Source organism: Diuraphis noxia, unplaced genomic scaffold (assembly GCF_037042655.1).
Source record: "Diuraphis noxia isolate RWA-SAM2 unplaced genomic scaffold, SU_Dnox_SAM2 contig0001, whole genome shotgun sequence".
Lineage (NCBI taxonomy): Eukaryota > Metazoa > Arthropoda > Insecta > Hemiptera > Aphididae > Diuraphis > Diuraphis noxia.
The window spans coordinates 16,070,383-16,090,041 of record NW_028301711.1 but is presented as its reverse complement, the minus strand read 5'-3'; the positions used below and the strand labels follow the sequence as shown (position 1 = coordinate 16,090,041).

The 19,659-nt window shown below is 26.9% G+C and overlaps 1 protein-coding gene and 1 pseudogene across 2 annotated transcripts; both read left to right on the top strand.

Annotated features, from left to right (window-relative positions):
- Positions 1-3,249: 3,249 nt before the first annotated feature.
- Positions 3,250-10,349, top strand: LOC149059937 (lysine-specific demethylase 4C-like). The gene is made up of 16 exons (XM_089215672.1): positions 3,250-3,375; positions 4,029-4,159; positions 4,261-4,350; positions 4,416-4,634; positions 4,723-4,907; positions 4,982-5,135; positions 5,214-5,527; positions 5,593-5,822; positions 5,888-6,229; positions 6,927-7,054; positions 7,184-7,429; positions 8,469-8,615; positions 8,693-8,866; positions 8,925-9,083; positions 9,744-9,842; positions 9,904-10,349. Exons 2-16 carry the CDS (start codon positions 4,034-4,036, stop codon positions 10,000-10,002), a joined length of 2,712 nt encoding a protein of 903 aa, XP_089071798.1. The 5' UTR covers positions 3,250-3,375; positions 4,029-4,033; the 3' UTR covers positions 10,003-10,349.
- Positions 10,350-17,318: 6,969 nt separating this feature from the next.
- Positions 17,319-19,659, top strand: LOC149059936 (uncharacterized; annotated as a pseudogene). The gene is made up of 3 exons (XR_016191593.1): positions 17,319-17,408; positions 18,295-18,455; positions 19,133-19,659. The product of XR_016191593.1 is annotated as an uncharacterized LOC149059936 (transcript).

Here is a 19,659-nt window from a genome sequence, read left to right as displayed (position 1 = left end):
AAGCTAAATTTTTTTCATTGAAAATTAAAATTGGAATATGAGTTGCTTATTGGTACAAGAATTTTTATTATTAGTTAGAAAATCACGTTATTTGGGTTACTGGTATTTTAATTCAAAATGCCAAGTACTTTTTTTACTTACAATAAGTATTTTTTTTTTTATCAAGCACCATTTGCATGCACATCTATGATTTACTTTGTTTTCTATATAAATTTCACATAGGACTTATTTTTACGATACTATTATGACTATAAATATTATATTATAATAAATCAAAGTAGATATATATCACATACATTAAAAAATTTAAAATAATATCTATACACAATTACACAAAAATATGCATTATACATTATTCATTGGCCCCTGCAAAGCCTATCAATGTTTCACTGTTCGACCTTAGTGACACACAAAAATTAAGATATCAACTTCTATAGTTCGATTTAAAAATGTAAAAATTTTTGATTTTATAAAGATGTTTATTTTGCAACGGTTGGAGAGTGTATTTCATATTTTTAATAGTTTTATTTTTTAATACATTAATATAAAAAATTTAAAATTCATAACATTTAAAAAAAGTTTATTTCTGTCGAGAATTTGCTAAAATTGAAAAAAGGCACCGACCGACCAATAATTCATCTTAGCATTTTTAAATCAGACCTGCGGAAACACTAAAAATTTTGTCAAGCATAAAACAGCTATAACTATTCATATAACAAGTCGATAAATAGTTTTTAAACATTTTGATCTAATGGCTTTAAATAATATGTGCATTTGGGTGCGTATAATGCATAATGCGGGTGATCGGTGTGAAGTATACACTAATGATAATTTAATACCTACACACACACAAATACGAGCAGTGATCGCTAAAAAATAAATTACCTAAACAAGATTCCTTGTCTTAGGGTAAAAGATGCGAGCCCAGGAAATGTACCGGGTAGTTTATGTAAATTTTACCGAGAGGTTTAAAATCAAGTGACCCTTTCATTTTTAATGTTTTTTATTTGTCAATAAAATTATTTTTTCCATATAAATAATATACCGAACTTAACATTCATATTATGCACTAAATAACTACATAAGTAAATTTACAACATATGTTATAAAGTAAAATCCACATCTCTATAGAAATGACACGGTCGCAGTTGTCCTAATTAATCAAATTTAATTTTCCTTTTGTGTTTTTTATGAGAACGCCCACACCCGTATTGTTGTCTCAGTCTTACAAACACGTAACATAACAAGTTTACGATCAGCAGTTCCCGGTTTAATCCGTTAATTTAAAAATTAGAGTAAATAGACCTATTATGAAATTTGATGGTAAGAATATTATATTTGTGTTGTAGGAAGTATTTTTACGATATTTTAGTTTTTAAGTGAGTTATAAGCATTTTTATTTAAAATTTATTAAACGCGCATAACTTATTTAAAAACTGAATTATCGTAAAAATACTTCCAACAAAACACAGATAAAATTCTTACAATTAAGTTTCATAATAGGTTTATTCATTCTAATTTTTAAGCTAACGAAGTAAAACGTGAACTGCTGAGCATAAATTCGGTATGTTATGCACTTGTAAGACGGAGACAACATATGTGAGTGTGGCGTTCTCTTAAGTATCTGATTTTAATATTATGCCCTAGGCAGCTGCCAACACTGCCTGCCTAATGGGAAATTCATCTCTGCTAGGTATACACTACCTGGTGGTAATGCTGAATGGTCAAGTAGTGGTAACTGTTAAGTGGTAGTGGTGGAAGTGGTGTGGGTGGGGGCATTGGTCGAGTTGTTAGCTTGTTGCCGTGACGGCGTGGTTTCCGGCATTTTGCATCTGGCTGTTGGAACCTGTCTTACGCGTATAATACGGTCGGTCCAGTCGAGTTTCACATTTTCCATTTGGTTTACATTTTTGCAAGGTAACTATACATTAAATATATTAAATTTACAATTATCGTTACCTATATACTATATAGTATGAACTTAAGTTACAATTAAACAGGTTGACTGCCGTGTAGGGTGAATTGGCCCAACAAAGACTTTGACTAGATTGCCATTATAATTTTTCATGAATTCTTGTATTTTGATTTTTGATTTAAATAAAAAATATTAATTTTACAAAAAAAATGTCAATATTTCATTTCATAGTATTTCCAAGGAGACCATGTCGAAGTATTTCCCGTATAAAACTAAGTACCTATTGCGATGATTCTCAGAACCCTTCGGTCTAGAAATAAATTTGAACTGTATTGCTGAAGACGGTAAAATACACTGTAGGGTTATTAGATCCCACTCGGTGATGATATCAAGTCTCGTAGTTTAAGCGTAGCAGTCAACCTGTTTTAACCATAAAATTTACACACACACACACACACACACACACACACACACACACACACACAGTATTATTATGTGCCGACTTGTATCGAAATCTGAGTCCGATGGACCGATATGGCCTTACGAGTCGGTACGTATCGCTTGCTTATAAATTTATAATGAAGGTATGTGTAACTTTTTGAACCCTCAAAATTGATGCGTAGATCGAAGTATCGATAGGGTTCTTTAAGGTAAAACAGCCGCCATTTGTTTTCCGCTTGAAATCAATACTAACTTAATACAATTCTATAAAATATGTAGATCAGAACGAGTAGATTTACAAAAAATCGTTGATAATCATGAAAATATATGTTTTCTTATATATAGGTAGGTACCTAATAAACTACTAAAATTCAATTTCACAATAAACATTAGTAAAATACATAATTAATCAAACATGACTAGCTATCATTACTTTTCAGCTATGGAAAGAATATGGCTGCCATCTTGACCAGCTCCTTTTAGAATATATTTTAGTATCAATACAACAGGTATTATAGTATATTAGGTAGCCGAATCCACGTGTTATTGCCTATTGGTATAGACTCAAAGAAATAACCCCCCGGGACTAAGAGGCGTGGCCGTGCCAAACGAATTACGATAGCGCCGGTTGTCGTTAGCACATCACTATTGTTAATTTTGACCTTATTTGTTAGACCATTGCGCATCGTTCGATTTTTGGGTTATACATCGTTTGCGCATCATTATTATTTAACAATATAAATGAAAAAAGGTGTAAACCCAAAGCGCAAGTTGTTTTCTAACTGTATGACTCTTTAATTTTTATCTTTATTATGTGTATCTACCCTATTCATTCTTGTCATATTCTCTTACAAACTTGGTACACGGTTAACGTTAATATTAAATCGTAGCAAGTGGCTACCACAACTTATAGCATCGCTAGTTCGCCGATGATAAAAGTTTTCATTGATAGACACATCGTTAATCGATACATTCGTGTGCTCCTAAACTACCAAACGATCGACTCCACTAGCAAGCAGGTATTGCATTTTACCGATGAGTATCGGATGGAACGAAAGTAATATTATATACATGATATACGACGTTTTGGCTAGGGTACGTCGAGCTTGGCTTCGTTAGTTGAAAAATTAAAGTAAATTGTCCTCTTATATAATTTGAAGGTAAGAATATTTGTTATCGTACGGTGGGTTTTTATGATAGTTCATTTTTTAAGTGTGTTATGAGCATTTTTAATATAATATGCTAAAACTTGCTAAAAAAAATTGAACAATCGTAAAAACTCAACGTAGTTGCGAACAGAGATAGTGTTCTTACCTTTAAATTGTATGAGAAGTCGATGCACTTTAATTTTTAAATTAGGTAGCATAACTAAATGTGATTGGCATTTGGCTGAGCATAAGTTTGTTATGTTACACATTTTTAAGACGGTGACTACACACGTTGGTATGGCGCATCTTAATGCTTAGTTTTTAAATTAGTTAAAATAAAACTAAATGTTTAAATAGTTTTAAACTTACTATCAGATATTCAAAACACAACAATATATTTATTGCCATCATTAAAACATTTTAATGTAATAATTTAGCAATTTTAATATGATTTAAAAATTTAAATAAACTTTTACCTAAAACATATTGATTATAATAATGATTTATTAAAAATTAAATTCTAGATAAGATGTCTTCTTCTAAAAATATGCCTAGAATCATGGTTTTCAGACCTACGTGGAGCGAATTTCAAAATTTCAGTAGCTATATTCAGTTGATGGAGTCACAAGGAGCTCACAAGGCAGGAGTGGCAAAGGTATGTTATTTAAAAAATGTAGCTTTTTTATATCAATTTCAGATTTAATTGTTAAAAAATTGTCCTTTTTCTCTTCTAAGTGTATAATATTAATCTTGTAGGTTATCCCACCACCTGGATGGGTACCAAGAAAAACAAGTTATAATGCTGAAGATATTATGAGTTTAAAAATTCCATCTCCTATCTCTCAAGTATTTATTTTTTTTAAATTAGTAATTTAAATTAAATATGTTCATTAACTATTATATTGATTTAGATTGTAGAAGGTAAACAAGGTCTGTATAAACAATTTAATGTCCAAGAAAAACCTATCACAGTATTGGAATATAAACAACTAGCAGAATCCGATGAACATAAGACTCCTAATCACTTTGATTATGAGGATCTTGAAAGAAAATATTGGAAAAATATTCTTTACAAACGTGCATTATATGGAGCAGATGTATCTGGATCTATTACTGATAAAGATGTCGATGTATGTATTAAATTTATACATAATTATAATTTATTTTATCTTAAATGTATAATTAAGTGAATATTTTTTATTTTTTTATTAAATTAAGGTTTGGAATATTAACAAATTGGGTACAATATTAGATTATGTCAATGAAGATTATGGTATTAGAATTGAAGGTGTAAATACAGCTTATCTATATTTTGGTATGTGGAAATCCTCATTTGCATGGCATACTGAAGATATGGACTTGTACAGTATAAACTACATACATGATGGCATGCCAAAGACATGGTAATATTATCCTTAAATTTTGTTAGTATACCTTTTTAATTAATTATTTTTTATTTCATTTTATTTTACTTAAGGTATGCAATTCCTCCAGAACATGGTCACCGCCTAGAAAACTTGGTTAATCGCTTATTTGAATCTGAAGCTTCAAATTGCTCTGCTTTTCTTAGACATAAAATGATTATTATATCTCCTTCTACATTAAAACAATATTCTATACCATTTGATAAAGTAAGTACTTAAGAATTACTAATTTTAAATTAGATGTTTAGTACTTGAGAATTTTTATGAACAATACTATCGTTTTAGATCACCCAAGAAAAAGGTGAATTCATGATAACTTTCCCGTTTGGGTATCATGCTGGCTTTAATCATGGATTTAATATAGCTGAATCGATCAATTTTGCATTACCACGTTGGGTGGAGTATGGGAAAAGAGCTTCACAGTGTCATTGCCATGAATATTCAGTAAAGATTAATATGGATACTTTTGTAAAACGTTTTCAACCTGAAAAGTATGAATCATGGCTTCAAGGGAATGATATTGGCCCTCATCCAGAAGATCCTCATTTTACTCCACCAACATCTTTGCCTGGTAGATCTAACATATTATGCAACAACAAGTAAGTTGATATACATAATAATTCAAAAATAAATAGTTTTTTAATTTCGGTTTTTTATGCTACAGTAATGCAGGTATTCATAAACATACTGAAGCAGCTAGAAAGCGTCGCAGTTCAACACATCAGCGTTCAGATGCTAAATTGTCTAATGATACAACAAATGCAAATAAGGCTGTAGATGCACCTTCATCCATAAGTGTACAAGGGTTAGATGAAAAAGAATATAAAGATGAACAACTTAAAGTTAAACAAAGAAAATTAATGAAAGATAAATGGCAAAAAGCTGATGAAATGGGTGGGCATCATTCATATTGATTTGGTTTCTACAATTATTATTTTTAATTAAATGGTTGTTTTTAGATGCCACCAAACTTTCATATAAGAAAGGAAAATCTAGAATTTTGAATAAAAATCATTCAGTTTTAGAAGTTGTAGATTGTACAGGCGAAAGTGATGATTGTGATGGGTCAGATAAAAGAAATGTCAAGAAAAGAAAGTCTAAAAAACATGAAACAAAAATTATACCAAAGTTGGAAAAGCCACATGATTCATCTCTTACCACTTCAAATATTGTTAATTCAAAAAATCAATATATGAAATCAAAATTAATGACTCAAACTAAAAAAATAAAAGATGTGGGATCTTCACCAAATTGTTTTCTTGAACCTATACAGATTGAGGAAAAAAATCATGAAATTGATGGTATGTTTCATTTAATTTATACTTATATTATAACAACCATCATTAATCATTAAATTTTATTCTTATAATGAAAATAAATATCAAAATTTAAGAATACTATTTAATATATATAATACTAATAATAATGGTTATAATATAATTAATAATACCTAATTATAATTGTATTGGTTCAGTTTTATTTAGAAAATTTAACTCTTTTCAATATTAAACCTAACCCGGCGACACCCTGTTTTTGTCAGGTGACCAATAAACATCTGGTCAACACTTATTTGTTCCTCCTGTACACCTGCTGTGTTTTAAAGCTATACCTTTGCTCACAATTTGGTCGCCGAGGTTACTTGTTACATTGAATAGAATATAACAGCATTTCTCAACCTGTGGTACCCGGATTGCTCTTGTGGTATCCTAAGAGAATCTCCCTTCATAAAAATAAAATAAAATGGAATATAATTAATAGTTTGGTATTCACATTGAATATTATCATCATTTTATAGTTCTAATAAATTACGATTCCACTCATGTAAAATAACCTGTACATTTTATTTTTATATAAGCAAAACAATTTTATTTGGTCATGTGATACATAAAAATTTTCAAACCGAGTAGGTGGTACACGGATATATAAAGGTTGAAAATCGCTGGAATTTAAGTATATATTTGAATTTTATAATTAAATAAGAATATTTATTCTTCACAGATATACAAAATAATATAAGTGATATGGTTAACAATTGTTGTTCATTTGAGATTGAGAAACTGTTTAATGTATATAGAAGTATAGATGATCCACATTGTTCAATATGTATAATGTTAAATCGTAAAAAGGTAATATCATATTTCTAGTTCCTACTTATAAATATGTAGATTTGGCATTAATTAAAATATGATTGTTACTTATATCAATAATAAATAAAGTAATTTTTTTTTTTAATCATGTTTTTAATGCTTGAATAGTTAACTTTCAATTTGGATTGGCAAGTTATCGCTAAATCTATCATGTATCCAGAATTGCCCGAATTTCAAAAATCTACCAAAGCACTATTTAAACATGCACTTTCTGGCAGTGGTAAGGTTTTTAAGGCAGATCTCATAAGATGTGCAAAATGTTATTTGTCTGTTCACAAAGTGTGTTATAACATAAATGTATACACTAGTAATCATTGGTTGTGTGATCGATGCATGAAAAATCCTAAGTTGGCTGTAAGTATATTACAAATTAATAAATTAAGTATAGTTGCTAGATTATTTTCATTCTTATTATTAAGTTTTAATTTTTTTTTTTAAATTACACATAGTTATAGATAAATCTATATGTATATACTATATATGTATAGTTTTCCAAATGTATTTTCATAGTTTTCTGTTATATCAATTTTAGTTTTAGATAAACTTTGAAAAATTCAATTTTTATCCATTTTTTCAAACTTAATATTATTTAAACCACAGTAATGTATATTATTAATATGTTGAGTATTTTTTTTAGTTCCTTTTTAAGCTTAAATAAAAAAAATTCAATTTTCAATATGGGTAAAAACTAAAAAATGACTAAGTGATATTTTGAACTCTTGGTCATTTTTTCTCATTTTTTCTCATATTATTCTTTTTTCCATTTTAATTTGAAGGATAATGAAATAAAATGCACAACATAGGTACCTTTTTTTTATTTCTTTTTTTATTAAAATAGAATATTTACACATAGGTACCTAAACATGTTATTATTATTACCAATAGAATTTTGATTTATCATTAGAACTTAGAAGGTAACTTTTATAATTGAACACTTGCAAATTTGCAATCGTATTTTAATAATAATATCATGATTATAATAATATTCATATCGTGTAGATAATTGCCAAGGTCTTATTATTCTTAAATAGATATTTATGATTTTTTATTTTGATACTTAAATTTTCACCAATTGTTTACTTTTATAGACCTAAAATAGAATTATGATTATTATTTATTAATAATATAATAAGTTATTATTAATAACCATCTGTACATATCAAATGTTTTGGTATAAATGCAACAAATGACTAAATAACTTGATCTCTAATTGCTAGAAAAATAATTTAAAAATCTGCAGTTGGTCAAAACTGTTTTTCTATATTATTTCATTTTGTGCATGTAATTATTTTTTGGCTGAAGACAATACAGATAAAAAAATATTTAATTTATCTAAAACAGTTTATAATAAATATTAATAAAATAATAAGTATTTAAATGTTTATATCTATAGGTTTGTGTATACTGTCCATTGAAAGGTGGTGCTCTAAAAGAATTTAAAACTAATGAATGGTCACATATAGAATGTCATTTTCTAGTGCATGGCAGTAGCCCATTAACTATCAATACGTTTCCAACCAACTCTTCAACTAACAGAAAGGTATAAGATTTCATTCTTAAGATGTATTTTTTATACCTATATTATACAATATTTAAAATGCATTAAATATTTTACAGTGTATAATATGTAATTTAACAGTTGGTAATTTTATTCATTGCTCTGAAAACAGTTGCAATACATGGTTCCATATTTCTTGTGGAATAATTGCTGGATTTGATTATCAAATTGACCGAAACAACAAGCACATTATTTTAATTCATTGCAATAATCATTATTATGTTCCAGATAAAGTAACTTATATTTTAATTACTCGTGTTAGTTATTTCATGTTGGATGTTTGTTTTTTAGCAATTGATTGTTCAGACAAACCAAAAAGTATGGGCAAGGCATATGCAACATAAAAGGATCTCTCAATGTCGTATTTTAAAAATTGAAAAGACTCCTTTAGGTATTGTAAAATTCAATGATGGTACAATATCAGATCGTATTACACTAAAAGAAATTAAGGTATTCTTGTTTTTTATACTTTTTGTATTATTATAATTTTCATGTAACACCTTTTATTTTAAATCACAAAATTATATTCAAACGCCTAAAACATAAAGTCTTTTGTCATCATCATACAACATTTAATTTTGCATACATCTAGGTTGCAATTTTTAAATCATTAGCTCTATCAACTTAATCCTGAAATTAACTGAATAACAGTATCATTATTATTTTTAGAATGTTATAATATAATTTTTTATGTTAAAGAGTTTACTGATAGTAATTATAATATGTTGTGTTATTCAAGTATTCAGAATTATTTAAGGATCTTAGAAGATTGTACCACTAATATAAATATTATTAGTTATCACTAGTTTTACTAACAATTATATTTCCACTTAATAATTTAATTGATTTCCATTCCATAGCAAAGATCAATTTAAAATAAAAAGTATTAAAATGCTAATTCTAAATTAATTAACTTGATCCTGAGGATCTTAATTCTTTGACTCTTGCATTATTTTATGAAGTATTTATTTTTATTATGATTATATCTTTTTCATTAACCTGAAAGTAAGAAAATTAAAACGTTTAAAGTAAATAAAATATACCCCTTATGACAGAATTCAAATCCTTAATTATTCATAAATTATTTTATTTTGTAATTATTTGTTTTAGAACTATGCAAATGATTTTCCAGCCATTAACAAAGAAATACATTTAGAATCTGGTGACAACGGTTTATTCCTGGGGTTAAACTATAAACCCATGTATTCAGTAAGTTTAATTTATATATTGAATTTTAATAACTTGAAATTAATGTTATTATACATACCAGGTTGTATATAATGATGGCACATCTGGTTGTCTACTCCCAGATGACATATACAGTTACGATGAAAATATTATTAGCTATCTAAATGTACAAGCTAAATGACCATCAAGGTTATCTAAATATCAAAAAGCAAAGAAAAAAAATAATAATTGATGTTTTTTTAATACATTTAAGTTAATGTAATATATTATATACCTATAATTATTTATTTTTAACTTATAATTTATTTTATAACTACTACTTACTTTATACTTCACTCATCATGATTCCAAACCGTAATTTATTCAGTATTATATAATGAATAATGATGTTACTATTTTAACTATTTCACTAAAATAATTGTATGATATATTAATTTATATAAAATTAAAATAAAGAATGATTAGTTATTTTATTTTACCCTACAATATTCAGTATAATATTTGAAATAAATAAAATCTTGTATCACAGATATGGATAATACTTATTTACCATCTATATCTGCGTCTTACATTCCTATCACTATTCTATATTAAAGCAGGATCTCACGACTTGTGTATTTTATGAAGAATCGGCAAATTACCGACATTCCGCGAGAAGGTGGAAAATAACGAATAATGAATATTGAATATTCGTAAAATTACTCCATTCAGACTACTTGTCGAGTATTCACAAATACCAAATATTTAACAAATACGCGAGTTATGGGATCCTGGCTTTAGAGATAGTGCCGTATTTCCCAGTAAGTACTACAAGCACATGCTTACAACTGAAAATTTCAAATATTTACAATCTCATTTATTCACTAACTTTTGTTGGTGATTTTTATTTATACTTATTATTAAAATTCTTTTAAACAATTTTAAATAACAAAATGTCTGTTTATTTGTGCAAAAATTATTGACAAAAATATTATTAGAATATTACTATCTGCCCATCGACAATAATATTTAGCATGAAACATCTAACGGTACCTAAATTCATTGTATTATACAAATGTGGGGTTTATTATTATCATTGAATTCTATCTCTTAATAGCATTGTATGAGTAAAATGTCATTGCTGTTTCTATTCAATATATATTTATTATTTTATATAAGTGATAAATTGTACCTTAAAAATATCTCAAACTAGTTAAATTATTATATGTTCTTTCAAGTATCCAATAAAATTTTTTGAAATACGAGTTGTAATCAAACTATCATCTACCTTGTTCTGTATATTATAGTCAACATTTTTAAACACTCGATAATTTTTTTTTTTTAACAAAATGAAGATGTTAATATTTCTACTTATCTTGTTATTGTTTCGACTGATTGAAGATGCTCAAATAGAACTAATAAGTTAGAACTGAAGTTTAAGAAATTTAACTATCAGAAAATTCTCCAGGTAAAAATATTAAAAACGAGTCGATTAATGATTTATTAATACTAAATTAAGTAGACTTTTGACTAAGGAAATTATGCAAAAGGCAATCAAACTTCAATCATATTTTAGAGATGCTTTGGAGAACATGATTTTTTATGAATATCTTTATTTTCGGTCATATATTTCTGTATTATTGAAAATAATCTTGGAATTGTTGAGATATCGCTACTTCTTAATGAAAACATTTACAAGCCATATTTCTGAATAATGATATCGTTCTATGTATGCTTTTATGCATACTAATAACTATTTGTACTGCTGAAAGATCATATTCTACCTTAAACAAATAAAAATTATTTGATAGGTTAAGATTTACAAAAATGAAATCCATTAAGTTTATTAGTAATTAAATCAGAACTTTTACACAACATATATTTTGAAGATATTATAAATGATTTCTTTAGTCAATAGTCACACAGAAAATCATTTGTAAATAAATTTTTTAATTTTAAAACTTTGTTCATACTTTTTTGTATAAATTTTAAACTAAATAGTTAAAATATAATATTGTAATATTTATTACTATAATTTTAATGTTCTGTAAAAGTATCTATACAAATTTCAATTTCAATTATTATTAAATATAAATTACCTATGAATAGTTTTTATTTTAAATATTATTTTAAGCCTTTAAGGTTAATAATAACAAAATAATAAATGTTCATAGGCATAATATAAAGATAGTTATTTTGTATAGTACTTATAGCAGCATAGTAGTAAAATCTGGTCACTGATTATAGATTGTTAGGACTTAATCATACACTCTAGATAAATCCTTAAAACTATTATTTAAGAACACATTCTTGTATATTATATTCATTAAAATTTGGATTTTTTTTATAAATAATAGGATATTTTTTACAAATTAAGTCTGAATAAATCAAAACTGCTATAAATCTTTCAGTGAAATATATGGTCTTCGGGTATTGAGTGTGATATAGAGTATAGACATGTCACATGTGATGGCTAAAGGGAATATAAAATCAATTTATGCTGACAAAATAAGAGTCTATAGAAAAATCTATATTACCATTGGTACAGTATTTATTTACATTAACTGATCAAAATAATAAGCCTTTGTGGATAGGTAAAAAAAAACATGGAATTATTATTTTCTAGAATAAGAAAAATATATATGGCCTAAATAACAACCCAAACGTTCTCCAATTTAAAATTTGTTACGAAACAAATAATTTTAAGAAATAGTATTATCCCTTCATCATCACGTGCAAATAGTATTGCTCTTGATTATGATCATGTAGGGTCAATTTTTGAGATTAAATGGACACAAAAAACGTACACCTTAGTTAGTTAGATTTAAGTGATCAAGAAGTTAGATGTATAGAAAACAATTATGATGAACTAGGGTATGAGATGTTACTAAATAAAATATTAATTGTTATGAATATAGTTATAGGACTCATTTATATGACCAAAAATTAAATCTATTATATTATATAGCAGACTTTATCGTAAAAACAATTTCACCAAAAGTTTTCTGTATTTCCTGCATGAAAAGCTTATTAAAATAGCAAACTGACAATAACTATTTGCAAAAATGATTATTATAAGAAATTTGTTGATATTAAAAATGTTGGGAGTTTAGTTTCAGCATCATCTAGTGTTTTTGAAATAGTTAATGATACTAGAAAAATAATTTTTATTTTAACGAATAACTTAGACAATGTGAATGTTAAAAAAAATATCAACAAAAATTATGATATAAGTTAAAAACTATTTTTCTCTCAATCCTCAAATATATATTTTGATTTAGATTGTGAAGAGGAAAATATGCTGACAAGCCACATTAACAAGAATTAATTAAATTATTGTTAGCATGTACTTAAAAATGAAATTTCATGCATTTGCAACAAATCATTTTTTGGCTATAAATTGCAATACCTACTAAAATAAATAAATTAAATAAACTTGTTTTGTTTTTAAACCAATAATCATCAAGTCATTAAAATTCATTTTTAATTGGCATAATGCATGTAAAAATTACTTTTATTATTATGTTTTATAACTAATTTTACGGGTACATTTTGTATTACTTATACCAGTCATTAAAAATATTACTACGGGTTATCTTATTTTGTTTAATTATTTAAATACAATTTATTATAATATGTATTACTTTATTCTATATGGCTTAAGTATATTTTACACCTAACCCCTGATCAAAAAATTAAGGGCATTTAAAAAATCTAATGTTGGTCGAGTATTTCTTTCAAATCTCGAGTTTTAATTATTTTTAGTCAATTCGAGTCCAAATGTTGAGTACTCGAACTTGACTTGAAAATTTTTCCAAAGTTAAGCCCAACTCTAAATTAAAATAGTGAAACGAGTACTCAATTGAAAAATTTTCAAATGCACTCGACCAACTCTAAAAAATTTCAATAATAAAAACAAATAACATAAAGAATTATATTTTATTAAATCAAGCGGCAAAACTTTGACCTCTTTCCAAATGGCCGCCGTTTACAACAGTTGGATTCAGTTTAGGTAATAGGCGCGGATATTGATAGTTGGTAACGAATTACGAGCATGAGTACCGTTGGGCCGTTGGGCTGGCGCTGTCCGCACCAAAACGGTCTAGTCTCGATCCAACGAGCCACAAACGTGAAACGTTTCCGTAACGCTGCGTACACATACTATATATAGTGCAGAGCACGAACTTACCGAACATGACATGTTCAGTATATGTCACTCTTATTTTTAAAATAATAGTAAATTTATCAATAATTTACATACAATTTATTTAAAGTTAAGATTATTATCTAGGTTATTTAAGAGGGTTTTATTGACATTTTAAATATGAAGCAAGTTATAATGATTTGAAAAACTACACAAAAATAATTACAATATTGAAATGTTAACTTGCTTCAAAATTAAAATATCAATAAAACTTTCAAATATGTCCAGGTAATAATTTATCTTCAAATTTTACAATGTTATACATTTACTCTGCATTTAAAATAACGCAATTAAATAGATTATTAGGAGCGCAAAAATGTGCCATGTTACTTGTGTGTAAGAATGTTGACTGAGAAAACATGTGCGGATTTTTTTTTTAGAAATTAGTCGGCAAATTTGTATATTTATACCCCACCCCCTCCCCCACAATTTATATTAGCTAGCGCCGGCCCTGGAGTTAAGCCGTGTATACTCCATGACAATAAATTAAATTTACACTATCTAGGGCACGCACAGACCGAGCAGGTGTGCTCATTACGTGCGTTGTAGGTTAAGTTTAGTGCTCACTGCTCAGTATATTATCATGTACAATAAGCTAGCATTATAGTATTTATATAGATATTATTATATTATTCTATGATTATATGATTATAGTAAGATATATGTGAAATAAATCTGCGATAAACATGGTGATCATCACGGTGCATAAAGAACGCTCGTGTTCGAACTAACACAATATTATACTGAACGCAAAATGTGGTATATTACGCGTGTGTAAAACAGAGTCGACGCCACATATGGGGGTGTAAGTTACACCATTTAACGCTCTCTTATAAATAGAAAAAATGAAAACAAATAAGAATAAAAATTATTATATTATATTCTATAAAAATACAAAATCTATAACATTATGCATAATTTAATAAATCAAATTTGAATCCGTCTTTCCCTTAATAGAGACCAAGATTTTACTGAACTTTTTAAATCTAAAGAATCCAAAATGTCTTTATTACTGTAAAGTGACATTAAATGTTGAAGGCGATCTGCGCCCATAGTTGATCGTAAATAGTTTTTAATGATTTTCAGTTTACTGAAAGCGCGTTCGTAATAATATACGAAATATACATAAGTAATTATTAATATAACCTCAGCCCTGATAATTACCTATTATTAATATTAAAAATATTTTACATTTATCGGATTGGTATGTATAAATTCTATAATGTTTATGTACCTACCATTATACATGATTTTAAAAGTCCACTTTTATTATGTACTACTTATATGTTACTACTTAATGATAATTGATGTTTACATACCTATATCTTAACCATCAAGATTCTTATTTTCACTGATATTAATATCATTCACAACTGATTTTTCAACACGAATTAATTCATTCTAATGTAAACAATTATAATAAAAAAAATATATACCTATATATAATTTTAAATTGTAATTTTAAAATATAGGAAAATATATCAAATCATATTTTTACAATTAATATGTTTAGAGTGTAATATTCTATTTTTAACAATAACAAAGTTAATGCTTACCGATTCTGTCACTTGCTTTTGCCTAACATCTGCCGTAGATGGATTTTCTGATGCTTCAACATGCTGAGTTTCACTGCTATTATTCTCAATTATAACTGATTTTACAACATGAATTTCAATCTAATGTAAACAAGTATAATAAAATATATAATATGTATTTGGAACTTATAATTTTAAAAATATAGGAGAATAAAAATGATTATGATAAAAGTAATCTTACACCCCCATATGTGGCGTCGACTCTGTTTTACACACGCGTAATATACCACATTTTGCGTTCAGTATAATATTGTGTTAGTTCGAACACGAGCGTTCTTTATGCACCGTGATGATCACCATGTTTATCGCAGATTTATTTCACATATATCTTACTATAATCATATAATCATAGAATAATATAATAATTATTATTAGAATTTTCATCAGAGAATCTATCACTAATTGACATTATTATGCAATCTAAGTAGGGAATAAATAAAGATTGTCTAAAAAAGTCATTAATATTATTACTTGGATAATTATCTCGTTGTGTTTGTCTGATAGCTCTTCGTGGTATTTTTAACTCTAGACCAATTTTAATTGCAGTTTCTTCTGCTTTTTTGAATATTAAGTTAAATTGACACTCACTGTTACATCTGTCATTTTTTACAATCTGTAAAAGCTCTTGAATGCGTTTTGTGGCTTCTTGTAAATCAATATTCACACCCTGAAGAATAGTAGATATAAATTCAAATTTGGCGGAATACTTTGCTATAATTGATAGTAAAATAAGATAGTAAAAACAGCTGAATCATCCGTCTTTCCCCTTATTGGTAAATTATGTAATGCACAAAAATATAGTGATGATAATATAGGTATTAATTTCTTTCTATTTGCATCAATTTTATTTTTGTAGTTTGTATTAATCATCTGATGTACACTAGAATTTTTACTCGTCATATTTATAAAATCATTGAAACGTATAGAAGATTCAATATGCCATTGAGTTTTTGAATGGTTGTTTGCTTTTTCTAAAAACTTTTGATAACGTTGGAAAGGCTTATTTATAAACTGTCCTAGAAAACCTCCATGAGATACATGAGTTTGAAATAAAACACAGTATAGACAAAATGTGCCCTTAAATATTTTTGAATAAGCCAGCCAAGGATAAATTGAAAACCACTTAAATACAAATGCCCGATTTCCAACAACAATATCTTTCTTAAAATTATAATGGATACTTGGAACCCAAGGATTCTTCAACAGTTTATACTTAAAATCTTCAGTAATATTTAAATCATGTTTTATATAATGTCCAATATCATACTGATCACAATCATTTTCAACAGCAAAATCATTTGTCAAAACTTCATCAACTACTTCTTTTGTTTCACTGGTTAATGCATTAGATTGCTTTATTTGACAATAAAAAAAAAAACATATTTAATAGTATACAAAAGTAAATGTAGGAATTAGGATTAGTAACAAAACTTATAAAATTGTATTTTAATTTTTTTTTAATTAAATCACCTGACTATCAATATATAATCAATACACCAGACACCTACCAATCATTTATCATCTTATATTTATAGCTAGTATTAATTTTTTATCACTCAGTTAAAAATTATTTATATTTTAATAGAATAAAATTTAATGAAATATTATTTATATTAATTTATTGTAAATATGTTTTTTATTTATAGAAAAAATTACATATTATAATATATTTTTTGCATATTTTTAATTAAAAATTAATAATAATAGGTATGATAAAATATGTATTCGAGTAAGTACTTACCAAAATTAGGTTTTGTGACTCTACTATCTCGTCTGTATCTCTTTGTAGCAAAGGAACATCTGACTCAGGTAATGGTTTAATTTTTTTTTGAAAAAAACTCAATATTGAGTCTTTTCTTTTATTACTCATAATGATAATAATTTTTGTAGCCGAATAACGAACTAATAACTATAACAACTAGAATACCTCTTTAACTCGGTAATTTAAACTTGAAAACCTACTTTATTGTCAAATTGTCATAAGTTAACATTCAAGGTGAATCGCAATAACTAGTAATGAACAATGAGTAATGAACTGGACGCTAGCTAGTAGCTATAAATACGTATCGACGTATCGTTAATCGTAATGCACTGGGAGAAGTAGGACTGAGGAGAGTGTTACTTGTTAGTTGTTATCGAATATTCTCGATTATCGAGCGTGGTAATTCCCATTTCCCGTATATTTTGTTCAGACATCTAAATATAAATAGATAGTCTAGATAGTAGATATAATAATAATTATTATACCATACACAGTGACACCACAGATTATATGAAAACAGATAGTGCACTTCGATGTAAACAAAAAATGGTTGATAAGATCACCGCCAAGGTCTCCGCCGAAATCAATGTGACTATTTTAGCGGACTTAAAATATTTGAATTATACCGTATACTGGTGGCACACTTGATGGTGATATACTGATATAGTGATATCCATAAAATCAAAACATACAAAACCTCAAACAAATTTTTTAATTTTTCATTGAACACTCGTGTTTTAAAAATCTCAGTTTTTTCAAAATGACTTCTTGTGCAGTTAAATTTTGCAATAATAAAATGTCAAAAACCACAGACATTAGCTATTTTAGATTCCCAAGTGACTTATCGAGGTGAGTATTTAGGTTTATTATAAAATTTTAATCTGTATATCTTATGATTTGTTGTGTTACTATTTTATTATATTCTATTATAAGTGTAAACAATGGATGGAAAAATGTCAAACATTACATTTGTTAGGAAAAGATCCTGCTTCTTTACAAAAGAGTTATAGAGTATGTGGTGTTCATTTTGAAGACCATATGTTTTTAAATCCCAGGAATAAGAACCGTCTTACAATGTCCAACAATATTTAGTGGTAAGACTTTATGTTATTTAAATTAATATATTTTATACTAAATGGAAACTTCTAATTTGGTTTTGCTTTTGCTTATGCTTTTATGCTGCTGCTACACGGCTGAGAGATGCATATGGATTGTTCAGCTACTGTTACGGACCCATACTGTCCGTACTAAAAATTACCTATACATAAGGTTGTGCAATGACACATTTTCGTAAGTTTTAAATTAATACTGCATAAGAATCATGTATTGGAATACTCAGTCTTTCTGGGACCCCTCGTATGACGGAGTCGCCAGACGGTTAGGGATATCCACGACATTCAGAGGCAGGTCGTAACACCACTCAACATCTTTTATTGTAAGGTTATATTTTAAGCTTATATATTCTGTATTCATGCAAGTTCTATTTTAATAAACGTTAAATTACACTTGAACAACCACGACTTATTCATTTTCATATGTTGATGTATGAATCGACCTAGTCGGGATGCAACACTACTATAATTCTTCTCAGGAAATGATCTTTTGTTGCACCCCATTTTTTCCTTCTTTGTAAAATAAGTTAAACTGTAAAATTTCTAATTTGTTAAGTCTAAAATGTATTATCAAATTATATGATTTTTTTCAATGCGTTTGCCAATGCTTTGCAAATAAATAAACTACTTTATTATAAACAAAAAACTGTAATTTATAGCTGAAATATTATTGGAGAGAGAAAAAGAAAAGAAATTGGAGGAAGAAAAGGAAAGGTTAGAATTTGAGGCTCAGGCAGCAAGAGCATCATGTTCCAGTCCTTTTAGTGCAGAATCATCACATTCATTATCTTACAACGATTATACGAATTATCTATATTAAATCATCTATAGATAAATAAGTACTTACCATACAAGATTAATAATATTAAGTAATTTAAATTGTATTTAATTAAAAAAACATTTTTGTAAATTTTAATACTCTTTATGTAGGATTTGATTTATGTAATATGACAAACAAAATGACATTAATTAATTACTTGTAAAATTAAGATTTAAATAATTTTAATTTTTTATTAATTTTCACTTTTCTTATGTTGTTTAAAAACTTGATATTGTTTTATAAATTATGAAGCATTAATTTTTAAGATTTATGTCTATTATTGTTATGTATTATATTTTAATTAACTGTGTATTTTTTATATTATTGTAATCTTTTATAAAAAAATATATGTTTTTACATGCTTAA

Excerpts from the sequence above, each read along its gene's own strand:
- LOC149059937 (XM_089215672.1), top strand. The coding sequence starts at position 4,034 with ATGTCTTCTTCTAAAAATATGCCTAGAATCATGGTTTTCAGACCTACG. Across the intron at positions 4,160-4,260 it reads ACAAGGCAGGAGTGGCAAAG|GTTATCCCACCACCTGGATG; the intron begins GTATGTTATTTA and ends TTAATCTTGTAG. Across the intron at positions 8,616-8,692 it reads ACTCTTCAACTAACAGAAAG|TGTATAATATGTAATTTAAC; the intron begins GTATAAGATTTC and ends AATATTTTACAG.